The sequence below is a fragment of the Oryzias melastigma genome, linkage group LG20, assembly GCF_002922805.2.
Source record: "Oryzias melastigma strain HK-1 linkage group LG20, ASM292280v2, whole genome shotgun sequence".
In the NCBI taxonomy this organism is placed as follows: Eukaryota; Metazoa; Chordata; class Actinopteri; order Beloniformes; family Adrianichthyidae; genus Oryzias; species Oryzias melastigma.
Window position 1 is genome coordinate 23,998,944 of NC_050531.1, and position 21,442 is coordinate 24,020,385.

The window sequence follows — 21,442 nt, forward strand, 5'->3', positions numbered from 1 at the left end:
CGGTATTTCAGACAGTTCTGCGCATGTCAACATGATTTATTCTGATCAACCGTGTGGCTCATGGAAACGTTTGTTACTGATGAAGTTCTTCAGGGTCCATGTGCACAGTTCTATTCTAATCGGATCTTTGATCTGATCAAGGACATTTTGCACATGGAAACGCAGCTACTGATAGAATAAAGACTACTTATGAGGAGAGAACAGCAAGACTTTTCATTCTGCAGAGAATCTGCAGCTCATAAATTTAGCAACAACTGAATTTGCCATCCAGCTTATAATCTTAAGCATAATAAATGCACTGGCTCTCTTCCTATTCTTTTGATCGGTCTTCCAGTAAGAGCCTCAGACTGAACTTCAACGTGAAGCACAGAAGTCACAGTAGAGTTCTGAGACTGCAGTCGTAGCATACAATAGACGATGACAGCACATGACACTCGAGACTAAAAAAGTGGAACCACTTTAGAAACGGGAAAAAAAAATGGAAAAATTTCAAATAAGTGAATACAAAATTGAATTAAAACATTACATATGTTTAAATTTGGATTCCACAATCTTTAAAGCCAGGAGAACCTCTGTGTAAAACTGTTCCTTAGATTTTAAAATCTAAAAACAACCAATATTTGAAAAATCTTGACATGTCACACTGAACCCCACATTGCTCCTGGTGCTTTAGGTTGGCTCCAGTGCTTGGCAGCAGTGTGAATGGGTGAAGGGCATTGTGACTGTAAAGCAGTGGTGTACCGTCAGGACCTGCATAGCCTCAGTAAAGGCCTAAAATTATTTACAAAGAAGTATCTAAATCACAGAGAAATGCTTTATATATACAGTATATATATATCTGTCCAAAATATATCTTAGATCATTTCCAGTGTTCTGTCGGCTTCTCTCGCAGCCCTACGCCCCAGCTGCCAGACAGTCAGACTGCTTTTTCACATCTGTGGATGATTGAGGGACGTTTTCCTTGTGCTCCTGAAATGTCTAGGGGTCAATGGGGGTGAAAAACACTAGTTTTTCATGGTCTTGAAATCTGTTTTTGTCGGGGAAATGATATTGTTAGAAATCCTTGCGTGAATGCGTAAAATGTTAGATTGTGTCAGTATTAGGGCTGAGAATCTTAGAGTCACTCACGGTACAGCGTGATTCACGATACATGGATCACAATACCAACAGTATTGCAATATGGTAAACATTGAAATAATGAATTACTTTGGTAATTTATGACATATAACTATTTTAAACACAAATGTATCTTTTATTTTCTTCTAAATATATTTTTAGAATAGTTTAAAACACAATATGTCAATTTTACACCCTTTCCATCATTAAAATAAAATTATCAATAAATACCAACATGTCTTTTTAATAATTGCATACATTTTAAGGTAATAAACAAAAAAGCTAATAAACAAAGCTCTGGTTAAGAACCAAAATGAAGAGTAAATCAAATGGCCTCACTTCAAAGAGCAATAAATGTGGAAATAAAAAAAAAATCACATAAGTTCAAATTCACTTAAACTAATTTTACATTTTATGTCAGACAATTTGTTATTATTGTTGAGTCAACCTATGAGCTTTCAGCCTGTTAATATTATAGGATCATTGTTATTTAAAGCTCTGCCATCGATATTCATCCTTCTTCTTTATCAAAATTTCCTGCACTTTTCTCTGATAATCAACACTTTAGTCACGTGCTCCACGAGTGTACAGCGAGCATACACACTTGTTGGATCAATAACACCGCAGGACGTCTCATTTGGATGGTCAGGTTACTGCTGTAACCGCCTTTACAAACCATGATATGTTACATTAAAATAGATCGCTGTGTCTACTTTAGAAAACGCAGACACAGCTCGGACCTTCTTACTCCGCCTCCCGCGTGTTCTCATCCGTGGAGCAGGTGGAGAGCGCACGAGGAGCCCCGCCCCTCACCACTGCGGAGAAACAGCAGAGAAAGTGACTGTGTTCGTGCTGAAACCGCACCACTATGTTTTCAGGCATCTAGACAAAAGGATCACATGCCCTGTCGGCTAAGATAACGGATAATAGAAAAACATCAGTGGAGCAGACTTTTTTTTTTCGCCATGAAGTGCTTAGCTGGCGGCTCCTTTAATTTGCCGCCCCGCGCCGCCGCACCGTACCGCTCAGACATTTTAAAGGGTTGTTGATGTTAAATTGTTGCTCCAAAACTGATGGTGCGTCTCTTAAAGGGACGGACAAACTCTGCTACAGAGATTCATTCATGTTACAACGTGAATATTTTTTCTATGACCGGCCCATGAATGGAGCGGCCCGCCGGGAATCCTCCCGACTCTCCCGATTACCCACTCCACCCTTGCCTCCCCAGACCATCACTGACCCACCACCAAACCTGTCATGTTGAACCACGTTGCAGGCAGCATAACGTTCTCCTTGTCTTCTCCAGACTCTTTCACGTCTATCACAGGTGCTCAGGGTGAACCTGCTCTCGTCTGTGAAAAGTACAGGGTGCCAGTGGTGGACTTGACAATTCTGGTGTTCTTGAGGAAATGCCAGTGGAGCTCCACGGTGCTGGGCAGTGAGCACAGGGCCCACTACAGGACGTGGGGCCCTCAGGCCACCTTCATGAAGTCTGTTCCTGATTGTTTGGGTAGAGACATTCACACCAGTGGCCCTCTGGAGGTCATTCTGTAGGGCACGAGCAGTGCTCAGCCTGTTCCACCTTGCACAAAGGAGCAGGTATGGGTCCTGCTGAGGGGTTGAGGACCTTCTACGGCCCTGTCCAGCTCTCCCAGAATAACCACCAGTCTCCTGAAATCTCCTCCATGTTCTGGAGATTGTGCTGGGAGACACATTAAACCTTCTTGCTGCAGCACGTGTGGATGTGCCATCCTGGAGAAGTTGGACAACCTGTTCAACTTCTGTAGGGTTAAGGAATCTCCTCATACTGCCAGTAGAGATAATTATCAAGCCAAAATCAGCACGAGTGGAAAACCAGCCAAAAAAGATCAAGAGGGAGAAACTTGAAATGACCTCCACATGTAACACCAGTCCTGTTTGGAGGGTTTTCTAATTGTTGCCACTGAAGTGCACCTGTTGTTAATTCCATGAACACCAATACAGCTGAAATTGATTAACGAGGCCCTCAGCTGCTTAACCAACCAGAAAATTATCAGACAATTCATGCCAGGCCCAATAAACCAAGTGCTCCTTTAATTTTTGTGAGCAGTGTGTATATATATACATATACACATTTCTCTGTGATTTAGAAACTTTGTTTCAGATATTTTTAGGTCTTCACTGAAAGCTTTGCAGACCCTCATGGTTAGAAACATAAAATAGTTCATATTAATGAGGATGGTTTTGGCGGAGGAAGACTGAAGGTTCAGCTCTGAAATATACGGGCCACCACTGCTTTAAAGCACTTTGGGCTTTATAAGAAGGTAGAAGAGCGCTGTATACATATTTGCTAATTACCTTGTCAGTTTTCAAACTTAAGATGAATGATAGTCTTTTTTCCTCAGTGTATGGCATTGATGTGACGGGGGAGTCCGGTCAGATTGCCTCCCCGCTGTATCCCAGAACATATCCCAACAATGCTCACTACCGCTGGACCATCAATGTGGAAGGAGACAGCTACATTCAAATCCGCTTTTTGGACATGGACATAGAGGACTTGTCCAACTGCTTCTATGACCACCTCAAAGTAAGGTTCTGTGTTATGTGTTAAGAACATCAAAACTGACAAACAGCCTCACACTCACAAAAAACATGAACCTGCTCTTAATTGTTTGGACCTTTAATGCTTCTTTATACCAAATTGTTTTTTGTCAAGCTGAAAGAAGAAGGAAGGTGCCTAGTCAAGAACAATTAATTTATTGTTTTTCCCGAGGAAGGTGGAGGAGTCCAGAATTTTTCAGTGGTAGTTACTGATGTCCAAAGAAGCGAATGTAGCACTTGTGGAAGAGAGGAATGCATTCCCTCAGAGCATCATGAGTCTAGTGAAGAGCAGGAGACGTCCCGTCAAGTGGTCCATGGTGGAACATGGTGGAAACACCCACTACTGACATGGTCCATTTTTGTTATTTGAGATTATCTGTATTATTTTTTGTATTTATTTTGTGGGGTAATGACTATCAAAGTAATGAAAATAGTGTTTCTTCTCCTTCATTATTCATTATCAGTCGATGTGTAACAGTTCGTTTTAACAACCATTTGATTCCCATCATAATTTGTGGTCGACAATCCGAATCATAGTCGATATTGGTTCATTTTTAATTATCAGATTCACTGACCTAAAATGGATCCAGGACATCTTTTTCCCAAACTTCCACCAGTGTGACTCAGAGATATATAGCTGAGTCATAACTGAACAGAGCAGCTGAAGTTAGATTCCTTGTATTTCTTCAAGATAATCAATTAAATATGTGAAGAAACATAAACAAGAATGAATGTCAATTCCATTCACATCAGAAAAATCATTATTAGAACATTCTACCACACTGTATGGTCACATGACTTATTGAATTGAATTGAACTTTATTAATATTACACGGATACATTTATTCGTTTTGGCACCAGAAACACTTTTTCTATGGGAAGAGTGGCAGAGGGAGGCGTGGCTGAAGTCCCTGCAGATCAGCAGGAGGGACTGCAGGTGACAGGTCTGCATCCGGATCACCGCGGCGTGGAGCAGCTCACACGCAGAGCGTGTAGCTTGATGTTCAGCAGAGCTCTTCTTAGTGTAGATGTGCACCGGATTGCACCACCTGTCACTGACGTACACCGCTTCACCTCACTCTCGTCCACACACAGAAGCCTGAAACCCTTCAACGAGACCACGGAGTCCGGAGTTAGTCCATCCAGCAACGTCTCCGCAAAGCACACGACGCTGCACTCCCCGGACTCTTGCTGCAGCCGTGCCAGCACAGAAAGCTTGTTGATCTAAAGCTTTCATCCAGCTCTGCTGCCTCTTCTCTTCCTCCAGATCTCTGGGAATGTCCAGTGTCTCTCTGTAGAGAAAGGCAATGTTGCGCAGAGCTATGAGCTGATCACGGGTGTAAAACGGGAGCAGTTGCTGAATCTGACGGTGTCAACGAAGCAGGGCCGAAAAAGTCTCTACAAAAAAAAACAAAACTAAAAACCAATGAAAAAAATGAAAAGAATAAAGGTGACAAAAGTAATCCGGACAGAGTCGGACCAAGCTCCAGCTACAAAAAAAACAATGTCACAAAAGAAACAATGCCAGCTTGAAAAGCGCCAACGGGAAAAAAACAAAACAATTATGATATGATAAATTCAGTGTTTTCACACATTAGACTGGAATAATGGTTGATCAGTTTCTGCATCGCGTGTGTTGTCTGCTGTGACTGATTGATTCAATTTGATTTGACTAACACCTTGCCTGGTTGGTTTGTAGGAATAGAAATCAATTCATCAATTTATCATTACACACTAATTATTAGAAATATCAAAGTAAAAGTATACATACAAAATTAAGACCAAAAAGGAAAAGCAGTCGTGTAAACAACAAAATCCTAAACTTATTGTGAGTAGTGTACTTCCACTATCCCACATACTAATATGCACTGTGTACAGGCGCTGTCATAATCTCATCCATACGTCCATCTCAAAAGACACTTTGAACCTTAACTCACCAACACACCTTATCTGTAACTTTGATGTGTGATGTTGATGCTACCACTTTGAGGCTTTGTTAGGTTCCTTTCATCCTTCAGATGAAAGGAAAACCACTAGATAGACATTAAGAGGAAATATGTTTCCTTCTCTAGATATTTGATGGTCCAGATGTCTATCACTATCCTCTTGGGACATTTTGTGGCCTGGCCTTGCCCCATCTCATCAGAAGTTCAGGGAGCACTGTGACCTTGCTATTCAAGTCAGATACAGTGGTTGGAGGACGAGGGTTTCTTTTGGAATGGACCGCTCTGCAGAACTCTGGGCCATCACCCACTATCCCACCAGGTAAGACAAAACGGCCTTTTAGTTCTGTTGCAGCAAAATGGAGAAAGAGAGAAGAAACGTTCAAGAACTTTAGGAATTGAAGGTTGACAAACACTTAACAGTCTTTGCTTCAGTGATTGGATAGGTTGAAAAAGTAAAGCTGTGCAGCAGTCTTCGTTTTTCCGATCTTTGGTATTAAAACTGTGTTGGTCATTCTGGAAATAGCAATGACTAAGGCCTACATGATGAAGTGTGGTGCTGCCACTTGAATTGTGGATCCACATGGCAATGACAGCAACACATTTAAATTAGTCCAAAATATGTCAAGGACACCAAAAGAAAGGTGAATTTGTGTATGAGGTGGAACATTTGGAAGAGTGATGACACAGTGGATTCAATTACTTGTCATATAATGTCTTGTGTGAAAAGATCCTTAGTGTTGCCTTCCTAAACCAGCATAGGTGTCTGTCCATCACCTCCACCTTGGAATGAAACCAGATTTGCAGGATAACTTGCACCTGTTGATTCTTTTGGGAAATTCACTGTTTTCAAACTAGATTCTTCTCAGAACACATACAAATTCAGTTTTGTGTGCATTTTAGGTGCATGTGGCGGGCAGTTGGTGGCAGGAGAGTCCTCAGCCTTCCTATTTTCCCCTGGCTGGCCTGGACAGTATCCTCAAAACCAAGAGTGCACATGGCTGATCCGTTCTCCAGGCTCTGTGGTGGAATTCAACATCTTATCTCTTGACATAGAGGGCTCGCCCCCATGCTACTTTGACAGAATGGTTATCAGAGACGGTAAGATTCCAAACTTAGATTCAGGGGAAAGAGATCAAATTCTGAGCTCGTTATAAAAGATCCCAAATCACACTTGCACATTTAGGGTTATTTGACAATATAGGAAAAAACAACAGTTGTTAGAGCGATCTTAATGAAATTTCCCACACCATTCACCACCAGGTTAAGACTACTACCACCACTGAAGTCTCATTGACCATTAACCATTGACCTCGTGAAGATGCTGCCATCAGGAAAAAAAAAAAGAGTTTGTAGACTTTGGTGAGCTTGTAAAAGTGACATGTTGCTCATACATTTTTATTACCAGAATATTGTTAAAATCTAATTCATGAATTCTTGGCTGAAGTTGAAAAACATAAAATGAAATGCAATATGAACATATTAGGAATGTGGGCATGTTTAAGAGATGTCTAGCAAGCCAAGGAAGTCCTAGATTTTAATTTTCCCAATTGTTCTAAAAATGACATAGAGCTGTTTGTCACCTCCTGGTGACCCCAAAATTAAATGGCTGCTAAGGAGATAAACACCAAACAAGCCACAATTCAAAAAAGTTTGTTTTTCTTTTTAAATGAATTAGTCACTTGCAGCTCTGACCATATTAGGGTGTGGACAGTTAATGACTGGCGGACATGTTTTGTTTTATCAATAGCACCACAATAGCACCGCCATCTTGTATTACTGCTAGCATTGTTAGCATTATTAGCAATATTTTTTTTTGAGACAGTTGATCATGCTTAGCACAATTCCAGCACTTTTAGCTAAATCAGCATAACTAGCTAAATTGCTATCTTTAGAAATCTGTCTCTCTGAGGTAGTTGATAATGCTAAATGCAATACTAACACTTTTAACAATGTTAGCATTATTAGCATTTTTGGCATAGTTAGTATTTTTAGCCAAAATAAATTTTGCCTGCAAAGGGTGTGAAGCACCCGCTCAGCCACTGAGGGTGTGGAGGGCGGTGATAGTGGAGGCGTGTTGCAGCTACTATGCCAGTGCGGGGGCGGGTAGTGCCTGTGAGTCATACAACACCACTCACAGCTTTAAAGAGGCCACAATGTGTAAAACCAACTTTTTGAGGTTTTAAGTGTGTTATACTGTTCATTCCTCACTATAAAGAACCCCAAAGCTCCTCCCATACCCACAAAAAACCCAGCAGGTCCACACAGTCTGACGTAACAGATTGAGACAGCACCAACACCCAATTTGTCCACGGAGCTAGCACTGATCAGCAAAAAATAATGCAGAATACCGTATATCTTCCATTTATGTCCTGCTCAAACAGGTGTTTGTTTATTTAGACGCAGGGCTCCTTTAAGGCCCTCCAGTATTTACGTTTTTTTTGTAAAATCCTCCATCTCCACTCACACCATAGGGCTCTCTGATGGTTCTCTGTGGGCTTGGTGTCCTGGCCCAGGCAGTCATGGTAACTTTCTTTCATTTGAATGGTTGTTTTCAGGTGCAACAAGCGTGTCCCCTGTGATAGCCAGTGTGTGCGGCAGAGAGCCTCCAGGCTCATTTCACTCAACGGGAGACTCCATGTTCATCCAGTTCTCCTCAGACAGCCAAGGCAGCAGCCAGGGCTTCAACGCGTCCTACTCTAAAGGTTGACAAGCACATTTACACATGGAATTAAAGTCCATAAGCCTAGCTCTAGATAAAGACTGATTATTTGTTTATTAAACAGCAAATATACAACCTAATCCACAGTAAAAATGCACTTTTTAAAAAAAGAATTACACAAGTACAGTACAAGCTTCAGTGGCACATTAGTGTTTTCCAAGCAGGGCAGGCTAGACAAACAGAGAGTTATTGACGTCTAGAAGTCAATATGTCTAGAAGTCACATGAGAACTACCAGACACGCTCAAGTATTTTTTTTTCCATCCCAAGGGATGAAAAATCTGATTCCAAGGTTCTGCTGAGCATGAAGACTCCATGTCTATTAAAGTAACCACAATTCTGAATAAAAAACATAATGTATAAAGCAATCAATGAAAGCACTAAAAAACAGGGTAAAAGGCTCTGGAATTAAAAAAAAAAGTAAAAATGCTTCTTCACTGTGCTCATAAGTCTAAGTCTTCATTACAACCCCATTCAATTTTCAGATCAAAGATCAAGAAAGGGCACTTAGCTCACGACCACAACCGACTGCCAATCGACTACGCCCCGTGTGGCGTGTCGCTCTCCTCCAGACTGCATGGGATCCTGTGATCCAGCAGCAGCAGTGTTCTTGGTATAGGTGTCAGGTGCACACCAGGTGCACACCTGTTGTTCATCCCATTCACAGTGTCAGTCCAGAATATAGAGTCCAACATAAACAATGAAAACCCACGCCATCACATACGTTCAGTTTATCACAGCTTGTCACACACCATTTCAAATATAATTGAGTCTGCTGCTTTTGTTCAGTGTCATCCTGATGTAACATAGCTATAACATTGGTTTTGACTTTCAGGTTGTGGGGGCTTCCTGCATGTTGACAGAGGTGCACTGAGCAGCCCCCACTATCCCCAGAACTACCTGCCTGGTCTGAACTGCAGTTGGCTTGTGATGGTCACACCTGGTTTCAGGATCTCTGTTACCTTCCAGAGTCCCTTCCAGATTTCAGGTTCTGGATCATCTTGTAACTCAGGAGATTTCCTGGAGGTAAACATGAGTAATTTTAAATCTATAGGAAAGTCGTGCACTTACCTTTGCAGAAAAATCCCAACAAGGGCTGCTTTTTACTTTTTTTGAAGGTCAGTTTGTAGCAAAGCAACAGTAAAAACACATGTTGCTGTCATCCCTTAATTATTAACCATTTTGTGCTCAGCCTTCCCATTCAGCTCTATGAGTTTCAAGGACTTGTTCCATGACCAGATTTGATCCTCTTCACAATAATGCTATGTATTAGTGCATACATCAGTTTACCCATTAAGTTTAAAATGGCCACAAATATTTGTTTTTATTTAACAGATCATACATTTAGCTTAAAAGTTGTGTATTTTTGTACTGTTTCTAATATCAGATTTTTTTTCTCATAATTAGTTGTATTGTGTTATTTTTTGGCCAATCTATATTTACATGAAGTCAAAAATGATTAGATTCAACATCTAAAAAATAAAAAAGCGCCACTCCGCTCAGGTAACTTGCTGCAGTCACATTCATGCCAGCTCCACTGAGGCTGCAGTATCAGGTTGTTATAACGTTTTTATTAACTTTTTACATGGACAGCTTTCATTTTAGATTAGTCTGAGACTTGGAACCTTGAAAAAGCTCTATGTCAACAGAGTTCTAGAACAGGGGTATTCAAGTCCAGGCCTCGAGGGCCGGTGTCCTACATGTTTTCCAACCAACCTTCCATTGAAGCTCCTCCGGCCCTCGAGGCCTGGATTTGAATACCCCTGTTCTAGAACCTGCCAGATATTCATCTATCTGCCTCAGTGAAATGTCACGTCAGGCTGTGATTGCTACACTTTGATGAGCTCTGCTTCTGCAAGCTGCTCAAGTCTTTGTTTCCACAGGTTAGAAATGGTCCAGATGCTTCATCTCCACTGCTAGGGGACCGGATCTGTGGCTCCACCCCCCCATCCCTCCTTCAGACTACTGATAACCAAATCTTCTTTAACTTTGTGACTGATGCAAGCAATGAAGCCAGTGGCTTTAAACTGACTTTTGAAGCCCATAGTAAAGGTATGTGGTCAAGAAAAGAGACTGAGTACTGTAACCAGTCATTCTTCTTTTTTTGTTGTTTGACTTGTTTGTTTGGTTTTGGTCAAAGAATTTGAAAGTCAAAGTTCAGCTGTTTAACAAATGATACAACACATTCTTAGAAATGTGTCCATGAATGCAAAGATTTAACTAGAATCGAGCAAAATAGCATGCAAAATAAAAATAAATTATTACATTTGTTTGCCTTAAAGGGACCATACCATGATTTACTTCAGTCTTTCAGAGTGAACTATATCCATATATATGATCATATATTACATTTGGAACACTAAAAAAGTAATTATTTATGAAATATTAGTTATATTTTGTGAGTTTGTTTGTACCCGGAAGTAAAATGATTCGATCCATGAAGCTCCACCTGTCGCTGCTGCAGCTGCTTTCCTCTTCATGACGTCATCCCAGAGAAATCCATGTCTCTGTATTTCTCCCATGATAATAATCCAAACTTCTTCAAAGATGGATGCACATATGATACATCTGCCTTTGGTAGGTCTGGCCATAGCTAAACTCCTTCACAACACAAACACACGTGGCTTCTGCACGGCGGTGCGGGACCGGGTGTTGAGGGGTCTGGTGGTGGTGGTGGTGGTGGGGGGGGGTCTTAAAAGGAGCGCTGCGTATACAGTAACAAACAACTATTTGAGCTGGAATTTATTGAAGACCAGACACAATTGGAAGATACACGATATTCTGGATCTAAAATTATGTTTTTTTTTCTCTGTATATCACTGGTAAGGGAAAAAATTGAGTTGTGTTAGTCTGGGGGCGGAGCTTGCAGCACATACTCTTCCTGGAGGGAGCTGTTGGCATCGATCTTACATCAGCACGTTTCCAACCGCTCGTTTTTGTGGGTATGGGAGGGGCTGCTGCAGACAGTGCAGGTTTTTAGAGGATTACTCTTAAATGTATTAACAGATCAAAATACAGTTTTGGGGTTCTTTATAGTGAGGAATGAAGAGTAAATGCATTTAAAACCTCGAAAAGTAGAATTTTCATGGTAGGGCCCTTTAAAGCTGCACAAACAGTAAAACCTAAAGATTAGAAAAAAGTCTTGAACAATACTGGAGACTCTTTGATCTAAAATTCCACACAGAAAAAATAAAATGTTCCTGAAACAGGACAGAACCAATGCTCCTAAACATGATTGGACTGCTGGTCCCATCATCAAAGGAAGACTGCAGCAGCCAGTGGTGACTGAAAGATTGTTGTTCTTCTGATAAAAAGAAGCCCAATGCATCAAAATGTTTTTAAAACAACATTTTTTTAAAAGAGTCTCTTGGGAAAAAAAACTTCAGTCTTTAAAATAAAGATTGACTGGTTTGCAACCTCTGAAACAGGGCAGGTAGATTGTGGAGCACTATAGAAAGTCTATTCCATAGACTGTAAAAATAATGGACTGAGCGAGCACTGAGGTCCCCCATTGGAAATGCATTATCGTACAAGTCATTGCTGAAGCCTTTGAGGGAGAACCATTCCAACATTTGATTCTGTCAGCGGTCCTTTGGGATTTACTTACATTTATTCCTTTTTGTCGAGATAAAAGGAGCATTTGGGTGACGCCGTGCCCGAACTGCGCGCGGCCCCCTCGCGTGCGCTGCAGCGTTACTTCACATGCGCGGCCAGGTTTACAGTCTGATCAGATGCACCTGAGAAGAACGTTCAGCTGTATTTAAAATAAATAACCATCCTAACAAGTGAACAGCTGGATCTTTTTCCTGTTTGAAAATACGACCAGGTCCTTTCAAGTTTGTCTCGCGCTCCTCAGACGGCTGCGTCTAATTCAGGCTGAAGCTGGAAAAGTGAAGAAGATGAATCTTTGGTTGGTGATTTTATGCGCATATACGCAACTTAAAATTTATAAGCTACAATAAAAAAAAGTGAAAAATGAACGTTAAACAAAGAAAAAAGTCCAAAGCACATAACCTCAGAGTGAAATCTATTTCTCCAGAGTAAATCCTCATCTAAAAATGTCGACAGCATGCTCCTCTTGTTGTTTTAAACTGCTGCATTGGTACATTCCATTGAGGAAAACAACAGTAGGACAATGATTGGTACATTGTTGAATTGTAAAGTAGGTGTTAAAAGGTCTTCACGGACCCATTGATGAAGTCTGCTCCCATTGGCTACCCGTCATCTGTCAATCAAACCCCCCAGACGTTCGACGTCAGACCCACAAACGCTTATTGAGCCATCTGATTGGTCAATTTATAACTCTAATAACTTGTGATGATGGAAAAAAAATCTTTAAAAAAAATAGGATTAGAAAAAAGAAGTTAAGCAGAAAGCAGCAGAGGAAGAATGATTATTCTGACATATAAAATGACTGAGAAATAACTGTCTGTTTCTCAATGTAAGTCAATGGGACTTTGGCCTTTTTGCAACCCAGTGGTACTTCCTATATGGAACACGGAAGTAGGGGGGCTTGCTCTTTCCAGTTATTTTATATACAGTCTATGGTCTATTCATATATATATATATATGTGTGTGTGTGTTTGTCTGTGGGGAGTGGGGGGGGGTATGTATGTATAGGCGCTATGTCTACTATGAGATTTTTACAATATATGTATATTTTGTTTTTACAAATGATGACTGCAAAAGACTGGATTGTGTTTACTTGTTGAAAGAAATGTGTAAGGAATTCTGAATGTAAATTCTTGGTCTCATTAATGATGAGAAACATGTTCTTGTGGTTCTGCAGCATGCGGAGGCTTCATCGAGCTGAATGACCTTGATCCTCCAGGATACATCACCTCACCGAACTACCCAGAGAACTATCCCCAGAACATTGACTGCATTTGGGTCATTAAAGTGCCCAATGGAGAAGCTGTCCAGATTGACTTTGAAAAAGAGTTCTACATTGAGCATACCACCAGGTACACCTCATACGTGTCAGGTTTGACACTGATTACAGCAAAGGATTTAATGAGGACGCTAATTTGAAATCACTTCTATTTTATTGGAAATGTTTAAAAGATTGAAAGAAAGATTTAAATCTGTATGTTTTTCTCTTAAAAGAGGTAAAAAAATCAAATTATCTAAATAGTAATATGAATGAAGAACTCATTGAACAAGTAGAGCAAGAAATTTATAAGGAGTGATATTAGATTCTCAGTCAAATTTTAAAATTCTCATTAAACATTTTTTAAGAAAAATCAAAGGCAGCATGAGTTGTTTCAGAATGATCAGGAGCTGTTTAACATTTAATGTGTTTCAATGATCTTATATCATGTGTACTGCACCACTGTTTGGTCTCTGGCCAGTCAAACTACCTCAAAGCCCATTGAGAGCCCGTATAATTAGGCCTTTAAAATTTTGGGTAAAAATCTCATTCATTTCATCACTGTCACATTTTAAGCAACATTGAGATTTTACATTTTACTTTAAAGCTGTTTTTTTAAATCTTCAACTGGACTTGCACTTGGTCCACTTTTTTTATTTATGTTAAAAGATTTGAAACCTCCCAAACAACAAGAGCAAGTGCAAGTGGAGACTGTAAAGTCCAGTTTTGTAGAGCATCTTTTGCTCAGAATACTTTTTCAGTGAAGGGGGCCAATGTGTGGAACAGTCTCCCAACTAATATAAAATATTTAACAAAATTCTCAACCTTTAAAAACAAACTAAATCTTTGCTCACAGCGCATCAGCAGTTCACTCAGAGTGCTTAAATATCCTGTGCTTGTGTGAAGCATGTAAATGAGTGTTTTGTCTTGTCGTCTTTTAATCATCTATTTATTTTGTTATCGCTTGTACTCTTGGTATTTTTTCACTGTTCATCTATGATTTCTGGAAAAGTCTTCTAGGGACAGGTGTTGCAAATTAGCTGTGGCTATAGATACTGTGATAGATGTCTACATGTATCTACATGATACAAGTTGTTTTATGGTATGATCTTTTTTTTCGTACTGTATTAGTCCTTATTAAATAAAAAGGAAAAAAAGGGTTCTAAACGTTTCCTATTTATTCACTTAACATAAAATATTTGAACGCATAGCTGCTCGGATGAGATTGATGTGATTGTCATTTGGCAAAATAATTTATCCCCATAACATTTTAATTTTGAGCAGAAACCAGCCTACTACTGAAGAATCTTTAAACAGAGAGTCCTGAACCTGAAGAGGCTGTGTCACTATACACTTAGGATTTGTCAATCTAAGATGAGCCTTTACCATATAAACATCTTTTTTTCAGCTGTCTCTACGACTACCTAGAGGTCCGGGATGGTTCTACATTAAACTCGGACCTCGTGTCCCGACTTTGTGGCAGTACCAGACCGTCTACCCAGCTCTCTACTGGTTCAGCCATGCTGCTCAGGTTCCGCACTGATGCTAGTGTCACGCACATAGGATTTAAAGCAAAGTACTCCATAGGTAAGCAGAGATCAGTCTTCAGCCACTCTGTGGGCTGCTGTCCACAACTTCCAAAGTCAGGAAATAATTATAACATTTCAAAAATAATGCACAAAATAGAAATGTAGATGTGAAGAAGAATGTTTCAATCAGAGCTGATATGTGGGAATCATTCAATTCATTGATTTCAATACATTGATGAAGTAACCCTTGTTCTTTTTCATATCCATAAACTCCCAAACAAAATGAGTGTCATGTGAAGTGAATATGTTCAGAAACCAATACATATAAAAACATGAGTCACATGCTTCATACAAAAAACAAACAAACAAATAACGACGATTGAACCAAGAGTCATTCAAAATGACTTTTAAAACCTTTCTGGGGAGTATGTACCTCAATGCCAACTGTTACAGCCCAGAGAAATACTCAAACATTAATGCTCTGAACATCTATACTCTGTAAAAGTGAGAGATCTTATCGAGCAAAGCCGCAAGACAATAACAGATTTCAGATTTTGTTTCAAGGCAAATATGACATGACGAGTCAAACGTTAAACGAGCTGGACTGAGCTGGGAGTGGCAAAGTAGAAGCTGGAAAAGACCAATCTACTGCCAAGACTTAACACTGTCTTCAGAATTCCTTGTTTTGAACAACTGTCAGAGCCAGCCAAAAGCTACAGTAGACACTTCTGTACACCACAGTGATGACTGGAAACAGTCAATCATCCATCCATCCACCCATCCATCCATTCTGAACCTGCTAAGGTCAGTTTTCAGGAAACTTTGGGGACTTGATTGTTCCTGCATCACTATGAATGACTGCCACATTCCTATAGGCGTAAAAGAACAACAACATCTTTTGTGAGCAGCTTCAAAAGAGTCTAGAATATCCATCTCTCCATTTTTTGAATCCCTTTTTAGGGTTACTGGAGCCAACCCAACTTTTGTAGGGCGAAGGCAGGCTACACCTTTAACAGAGGTCGCCGGTCCAGTGACTAATGGATAATGGAATCTGAGTTACGTTGTCTTGTTTGCTAAATGATTTTTGTTGTATCAAATGTTTATTTACAGTAAAAGATGTACACCAGCAGGATAAAAAAGTGGTAGCGATTAGCATTAGGGTTACATGACTCATACTTGACTCACACACAGTTAAAAATGTCAAATTTAAAACATTTTTAGGTTTTTCCTAGTACAGCTAGTCAGAAGCCATACACAGCTGGTGACGTCATCACTGGTACGACGGCTACTGGTGCCTTATGCTTAATTTTCTCCCCCCAGTTACAGTCACCCACGGGTGTGGTTTCAATAGCTGTGTTTCCATTACATATTTGCACAAACTTTATAGAAATTCTAGTCATTTTGAAAAAACTGTTTCGAAATGACGTTTCTATTAAATCATAATTTTGCAATAAAGCACAAACCAGCTAACACAATCCGTCATTAAAATCACGGCGATGGATGAGAACAAATATTTTTTTTAATTTGATTTACTAAAAGGAAGCTTTTGGGTGACTTCACTGCAGTGTGGCGCGAGCCCCGCTCACGTGCAGCACAACCATCCACTGACAGTCTCATCACATGCACGTGAGAAACCTGTTCTACATTTTTTTTTATTAACCATTCGAATAAGTAAGCAGAAGGATTTTTTTTTCTATTTGAAAATACAACAAGATCCATTGAAGTTTGTCACGGCACTCGCGCTCATCATCAACGGAGACTTCTGCGTCTAATTCAGGCTGCAAGCTGCAGAAGTGCGGCTACAGATGAAGCGAAGATGAAACTTTGGTTGGTGATTTTATGGAGGAGCTGTATGATTCAGTACGATAAGAAACTTATAATGAGCTAGGAAGCTGTGGGGTCTCTTGTGGTGCCAGCTGTGCTGCGCTCAGGAAAGACACTTCACACCAAGAAGTGCTTTTATTTCATTAAAAAGTGTTTCATTGCAGTTTTGCAAAAATGTCTATTTCCATACGCCTCAAAACCACATTTTCTAAGTGCAAAAACTTTTTTTGAAAAAGGCAAGTTTTTTTTTTTTAAATTGTGTGTTTCCATTCAGAGAATTTATAATTGAAATTCCAATTTGCAAAATTTCCGAGTTAATGAAAACAGCTACTGATTCAGTTTATCTTAGCTAGTTGCTCCTCTGTCTCTAAAAGCCCCAGCTTGTAGAGACTACAGATATATGAAAGGCTTGGTGTCGTATAATTCTGAATCTTACATGGTTTCACCGATCACAAAATTCAAATGTAATACCTCAATTCAACCTGTAGGGGCAGCACACAGACAGTGTTTTACTATATTTTCAAGATATAATCGCTGACCAACAGACAGCACTTTTAAAGCCCCTTTTATGGAGATCAACAGCCAAAAACAGTTGATTTAGGGTTTGGTCACCCTTTAACAGCTGAACCACATTTTTTACACTTCACGGAGCAATTGTTCTTACAGAACTACAATATGTAACACAGTGGTCCAACAACAAAAAGGTCATTTCTCATTTATCACGATCAAGAAATCTGGTTTTAATCTCTTTAAATACCAGGTGAAACCCAGACTAAAACTGTCTTCTTTTATTTTTTTTTGTTTCTTCTCTAACCTCTTCCAGCAACATGTGGAGGTACCTTTATTGGTCAGACAGGCTCAATTCACAGCCCTGGCTTCCCAGGATTAAACTATCCTGACATGTCCAGCTGTGAGTGGTACCTGGAGGGGCCCACTGGACATTATCTGACCCTCCGCTTCAGTAACTTCAGCCTGGAGACCTCTTCCGACTGTTCCAAAGACTATGTAGAGATCAGAGAGTACAACGGCACTGGTAGGAGCGTAAAAAGACCAGACTTCTCCTTTCAAGGTTGGCAACTCAATAAGTGAAAGATGACATGATTTCTTTTGCTCTGTTTTGTTAGGACCAGTTCTGAGCAGACACTGTGGAGAAAACCTTCCTGCTCCTGTGGACACATCGGACAGTTTTGCCTTTGTGAAGTTTGTGAGTGATGCCAGTATGAGTGCGCCAGGCTTCCAGCTTTTTTTCGAAGCCAGTGTTGAAGGTACAAAAATTTTAAAAGATTCCTGCAGGATTTGCTTCTTGCCTTACAATCCAAGGTTATTTGAGACTTTGGCTGCTCCTTAATGAAACTTGTGTCTTCATATATTCGTTTTCTCTTCATCCTTCTTTCTCATACCATCTATCCTCACATCATCTGTTCTTTGGTCCCTCTTAAACCTCAATTTGGGGGGTGGGGTTAAAGTCTTTCCATATGTATTCTAAATAACCTCCCGGAGTCAAAGGCCCGATCCGAATACTCCCCTTCTCCCTCCCCCTTAGCCCTCCCCCTTCGTTTATCCCTCCGTGATTGCTCCAAACGGAGGGTGATGAAAAAATAGTGTCTAATATTTCTGACGTGACTTCCATTCAATGACGTCATCAACATCGCCGGTCCGCTAGCATTAGCACGGCGCTTCCAGCGGTTGAATGTCCATAACAACAGCGGTTTTATAACTTTAAGAAGGTCACACTACAACATAAAGTCATTACTTACATTTAAATGTAAACTTCTGTGGTTCAGAGAACACCAAAGTGAAGAAAATCTTCTTCGCACGATGCGGTTTACTCTCACGATAGCGGACTTTGGACCCCTCTGTTCGGAGTGTGAAACTTAAAAAATAATAATCAGGACACAACTTTGACTTCAACTGCCACTCCAAATTAAGGGGGAGGGCTAAGGGAGAGGGAGAAGGGGAGTATTCGGATCGGGCCCAAGTCTTTAGCAGCAAAACTGAAAAGTGTGGCACAAGGACAACTGTGCCACCATACGTTTAATCAAAAAGATAAGTCTTGAGTTCAGTTTTTAAGACAGATTGTGTTTGCCTCTCAAGCTAAAACAGGGAGTTGATTCCACAAAAGACGATCCTAATGAAGCTGAGGGCTCTGCCCCCCCAGTCTAGTTCAGGAAAATATAGGGACCTGCTGAACAACTCCAATGTTTCAGTCAGTAAGACTTGAGATCTAAGTAATGTCTGCAGTTTTTTTCTCCAGTGTGTTGCTGTTATTATTGTGTGGAACAATAAGACTGAAGCTGTGTGAGGAAGACTCGTTAATAACTAATCCATTATTTGACTCATTTTTGTGGGGCGGCCGTGGTGCAGAGATGGTTAACCCTGTGATAAAACAGAATTCCCGCCCTGTTCGCCCATGTGTAAAAATGTCCTTGAGCAAGACAATGAACCCCATATTCCTCCGGGTGGGTTTAGGTTAGCACATGCACATTCATCAGTGTGTGAATGTGTGCATTCATGTGTGAATAGGGCAGTGACTGTCAAGTGCTTTGGGCCTTTAAAGGAGGTAGTAAATATATAATATAAGTGTTATCAGTGATATAAGTGATTTAATCATTTACTGTTAACACAGGAGCTTTAGCTGCAGTGTTGATGCTCTTTGAAATACCATAACCTTTGGACAATTTCTGCAGTGAACGAAATACTGACAGATTCTAAAAACAGCTTTAACATGTTACACGTAAAAGTAGAAAAGCATTTATTCAATCAACGTTATTCCAGCAGATTCTAAAGCCAAAAAAAGCCACTTTGTGTTGACATGCAACAGTCTGCTGTAGTGAATTTTTGCTGGAATTACACTTCTTACATAAATGGCCAAAGAGTTACACTAGTTAAAACAGCTTTTGGCTTTACATGTTGTTGGGGCAGCTTCTGTGTTTAAAGAGTTAAGTTAACAAAATGAGTGAGTGGGGCAAAGAAATATTTGAACACCCTGTGATATTGTAAGTTTTCCCTCTTAGAAATCATGGAGGGGTCAGAAATGCCCATCATAGGTGCATGTCCACTGTGAGAGATATTTAAAAAAGAAAAAATCTGCAAATCAAATTTTAAAATAATTTATTTATATACCACTGCTGCAAATAAGTTTTTGACCGCTTGAGTAAAATCAACGTTACCATTTGGTACAGTAGCCTTTGTTTGTGCTGACACAGATCAAACATTTGCTGTAGTTGTTAACCAGGATTGCTCTTGCTGCGGTCCACTTGTAACAAACATTAGGTTATTTTAATGTAAGTTAACAAAAAAACAAAAAAATCAGGGTATATTCAATGTCCCCACAGATGAATAAATAATTTTTAAATAACTTAGAGCTTCCTCAAACTTCACATATACAATTTTTTAATGAATAAACCAAACATGTCCTTTTTTTCAAACACCAAAACGTTTCCCCCTCCCACAAAACCGGTCCACCTTAAGAGTTCAAAGTCCAAAAATAAACCCGAAACGCTACGTGTCCGTGTCCCGTAATCCGTCCGAACGAGGGCAAATACAAGGAAAAAAAATAGTCTCTCTGGCATACCAGGAAAAAAAATAGCTTAAGGCGCCCTAAGAAAAAGAAAATGTGCAGATCTCACCCAGCGCAGGCCTCGCACTGTTCGCTACGTCCAGATGCGCGCGTCGAGAAACCAGCTGATGGGCGTCCTCCGGTTTGACGTCTCCGGGCTTTGAACTGGACAAAAGCTGGAATGCCGCCAAACAGGGGTGCAGATCTTTCCCGGAGAAGGAAGGTTTTTTTTCTTGATCTGTCCGATCGCCTCCAAGACGCGTCTCCTCCTGGGGTTTTCCGGTTATCCTTCCTCCTCCCGTCATCCCGACACCAGCCCAATTAATAACCTTGGAAGGGGGCGTGGCCACCTTTCCTCCAGGTAAACGGCTCACAGCAAACAAAAATAATACATACAAAAAACTCAAAAAAGACCACAACCAATTTTACAGCGGACTTAAAATGTTCACAGAAACCCATATTTTAATTTCTGTAATTCTTATGCTCAAATTTATGGCTCTTGTTATGTTTTTTTTTCCTTTTTTGCTCAACATTCAAGAAACCATATAAAAATTTACAAACACAGTGACTATGTCACAGTGTGTTAGCTTTCTCTTCTCTGCTGAGAAGAGGTAGTGGCAAAGTTGTGATGTTTCCATAGAGTCCATTTACGTCCACATTCACTTCTATGTGGCGAACCTTAGTTTCCAGCGCTGTTATCTTCTCCAGAAGGTCTTGGTAATCCTTTGTGGAAAGGGAAGGCATCTTGCTGCAAGTTAGCCTTGTGTTAGCTGCTGCTCCGTATATCAGGCTTCAGCTGCGTGAAGGCCAAGTACACGTAGTGCTCAAGATGTTTTAAGAGGAATGCAGGAAAAAATCCTTATGTTAAGAGTAGAAAAAAAAAAAGAAATCTGACCCGATGGTTTAAAAGTATTCAAAAGTTATTGCTGGTGCGATTAAAAAAAAAGAAGAAAGGAAAATAATCAGCAAAAATTAAAATCAAAAGGAGAAGCAAAGCAATGTGCGTCCACACTGTAGCAAAGCAGAAAGTAAGATCACAAAACGTAGATAAGACTACTCACTGTCACAGGCACACCCTGGACCTTGTTTTAACTCATGTAGTTGAGGTTAGCCAGCTGACTGTCCTTCCTCATAACCCCATAGTCTGAGATCATTTTCTAATTACCTTTCAGTTTATACTAGAAAATGCTACTGCTCCAACAAATAAGAAAGAGCTTAAACCAGGGGTCTCAAACTCAAATCAGCCGGGGGCCGCTGGAGGCGGAATCTAGTTGAGGCCGGGCCGCATCAGGATTTTCAT

At 40.3% G+C, this 21,442-nt stretch overlaps 1 protein-coding gene across 2 annotated transcripts in view; it reads left to right on the forward strand.

The window, feature by feature from the left end:
* The window catches only part of cubn (cubilin (intrinsic factor-cobalamin receptor)), a 94,714-nt gene that overhangs the window by 53,711 nt on the left and 19,561 nt on the right, over positions 1-21,442 (forward strand). For both annotated transcript variants that reach the window (XM_024261754.2, XM_036217374.1), the window contains exons 38-47: positions 3,501-3,682; positions 5,769-5,961; positions 6,543-6,740; positions 8,198-8,344; positions 9,196-9,386; positions 10,244-10,412; positions 13,150-13,324; positions 14,639-14,817; positions 17,407-17,616; positions 17,708-17,848. In XM_024261754.2, the coding sequence (XP_024117522.2) occupies positions 3,501-3,682; positions 5,769-5,961; positions 6,543-6,740; positions 8,198-8,344; positions 9,196-9,386; positions 10,244-10,412; positions 13,150-13,324; positions 14,639-14,817; positions 17,407-17,616; positions 17,708-17,848 (1,785 nt within the window). The remainder of the gene's footprint in view (positions 1-3,500; positions 3,683-5,768; positions 5,962-6,542; positions 6,741-8,197; positions 8,345-9,195; positions 9,387-10,243; positions 10,413-13,149; positions 13,325-14,638; positions 14,818-17,406; positions 17,617-17,707; positions 17,849-21,442) is intronic.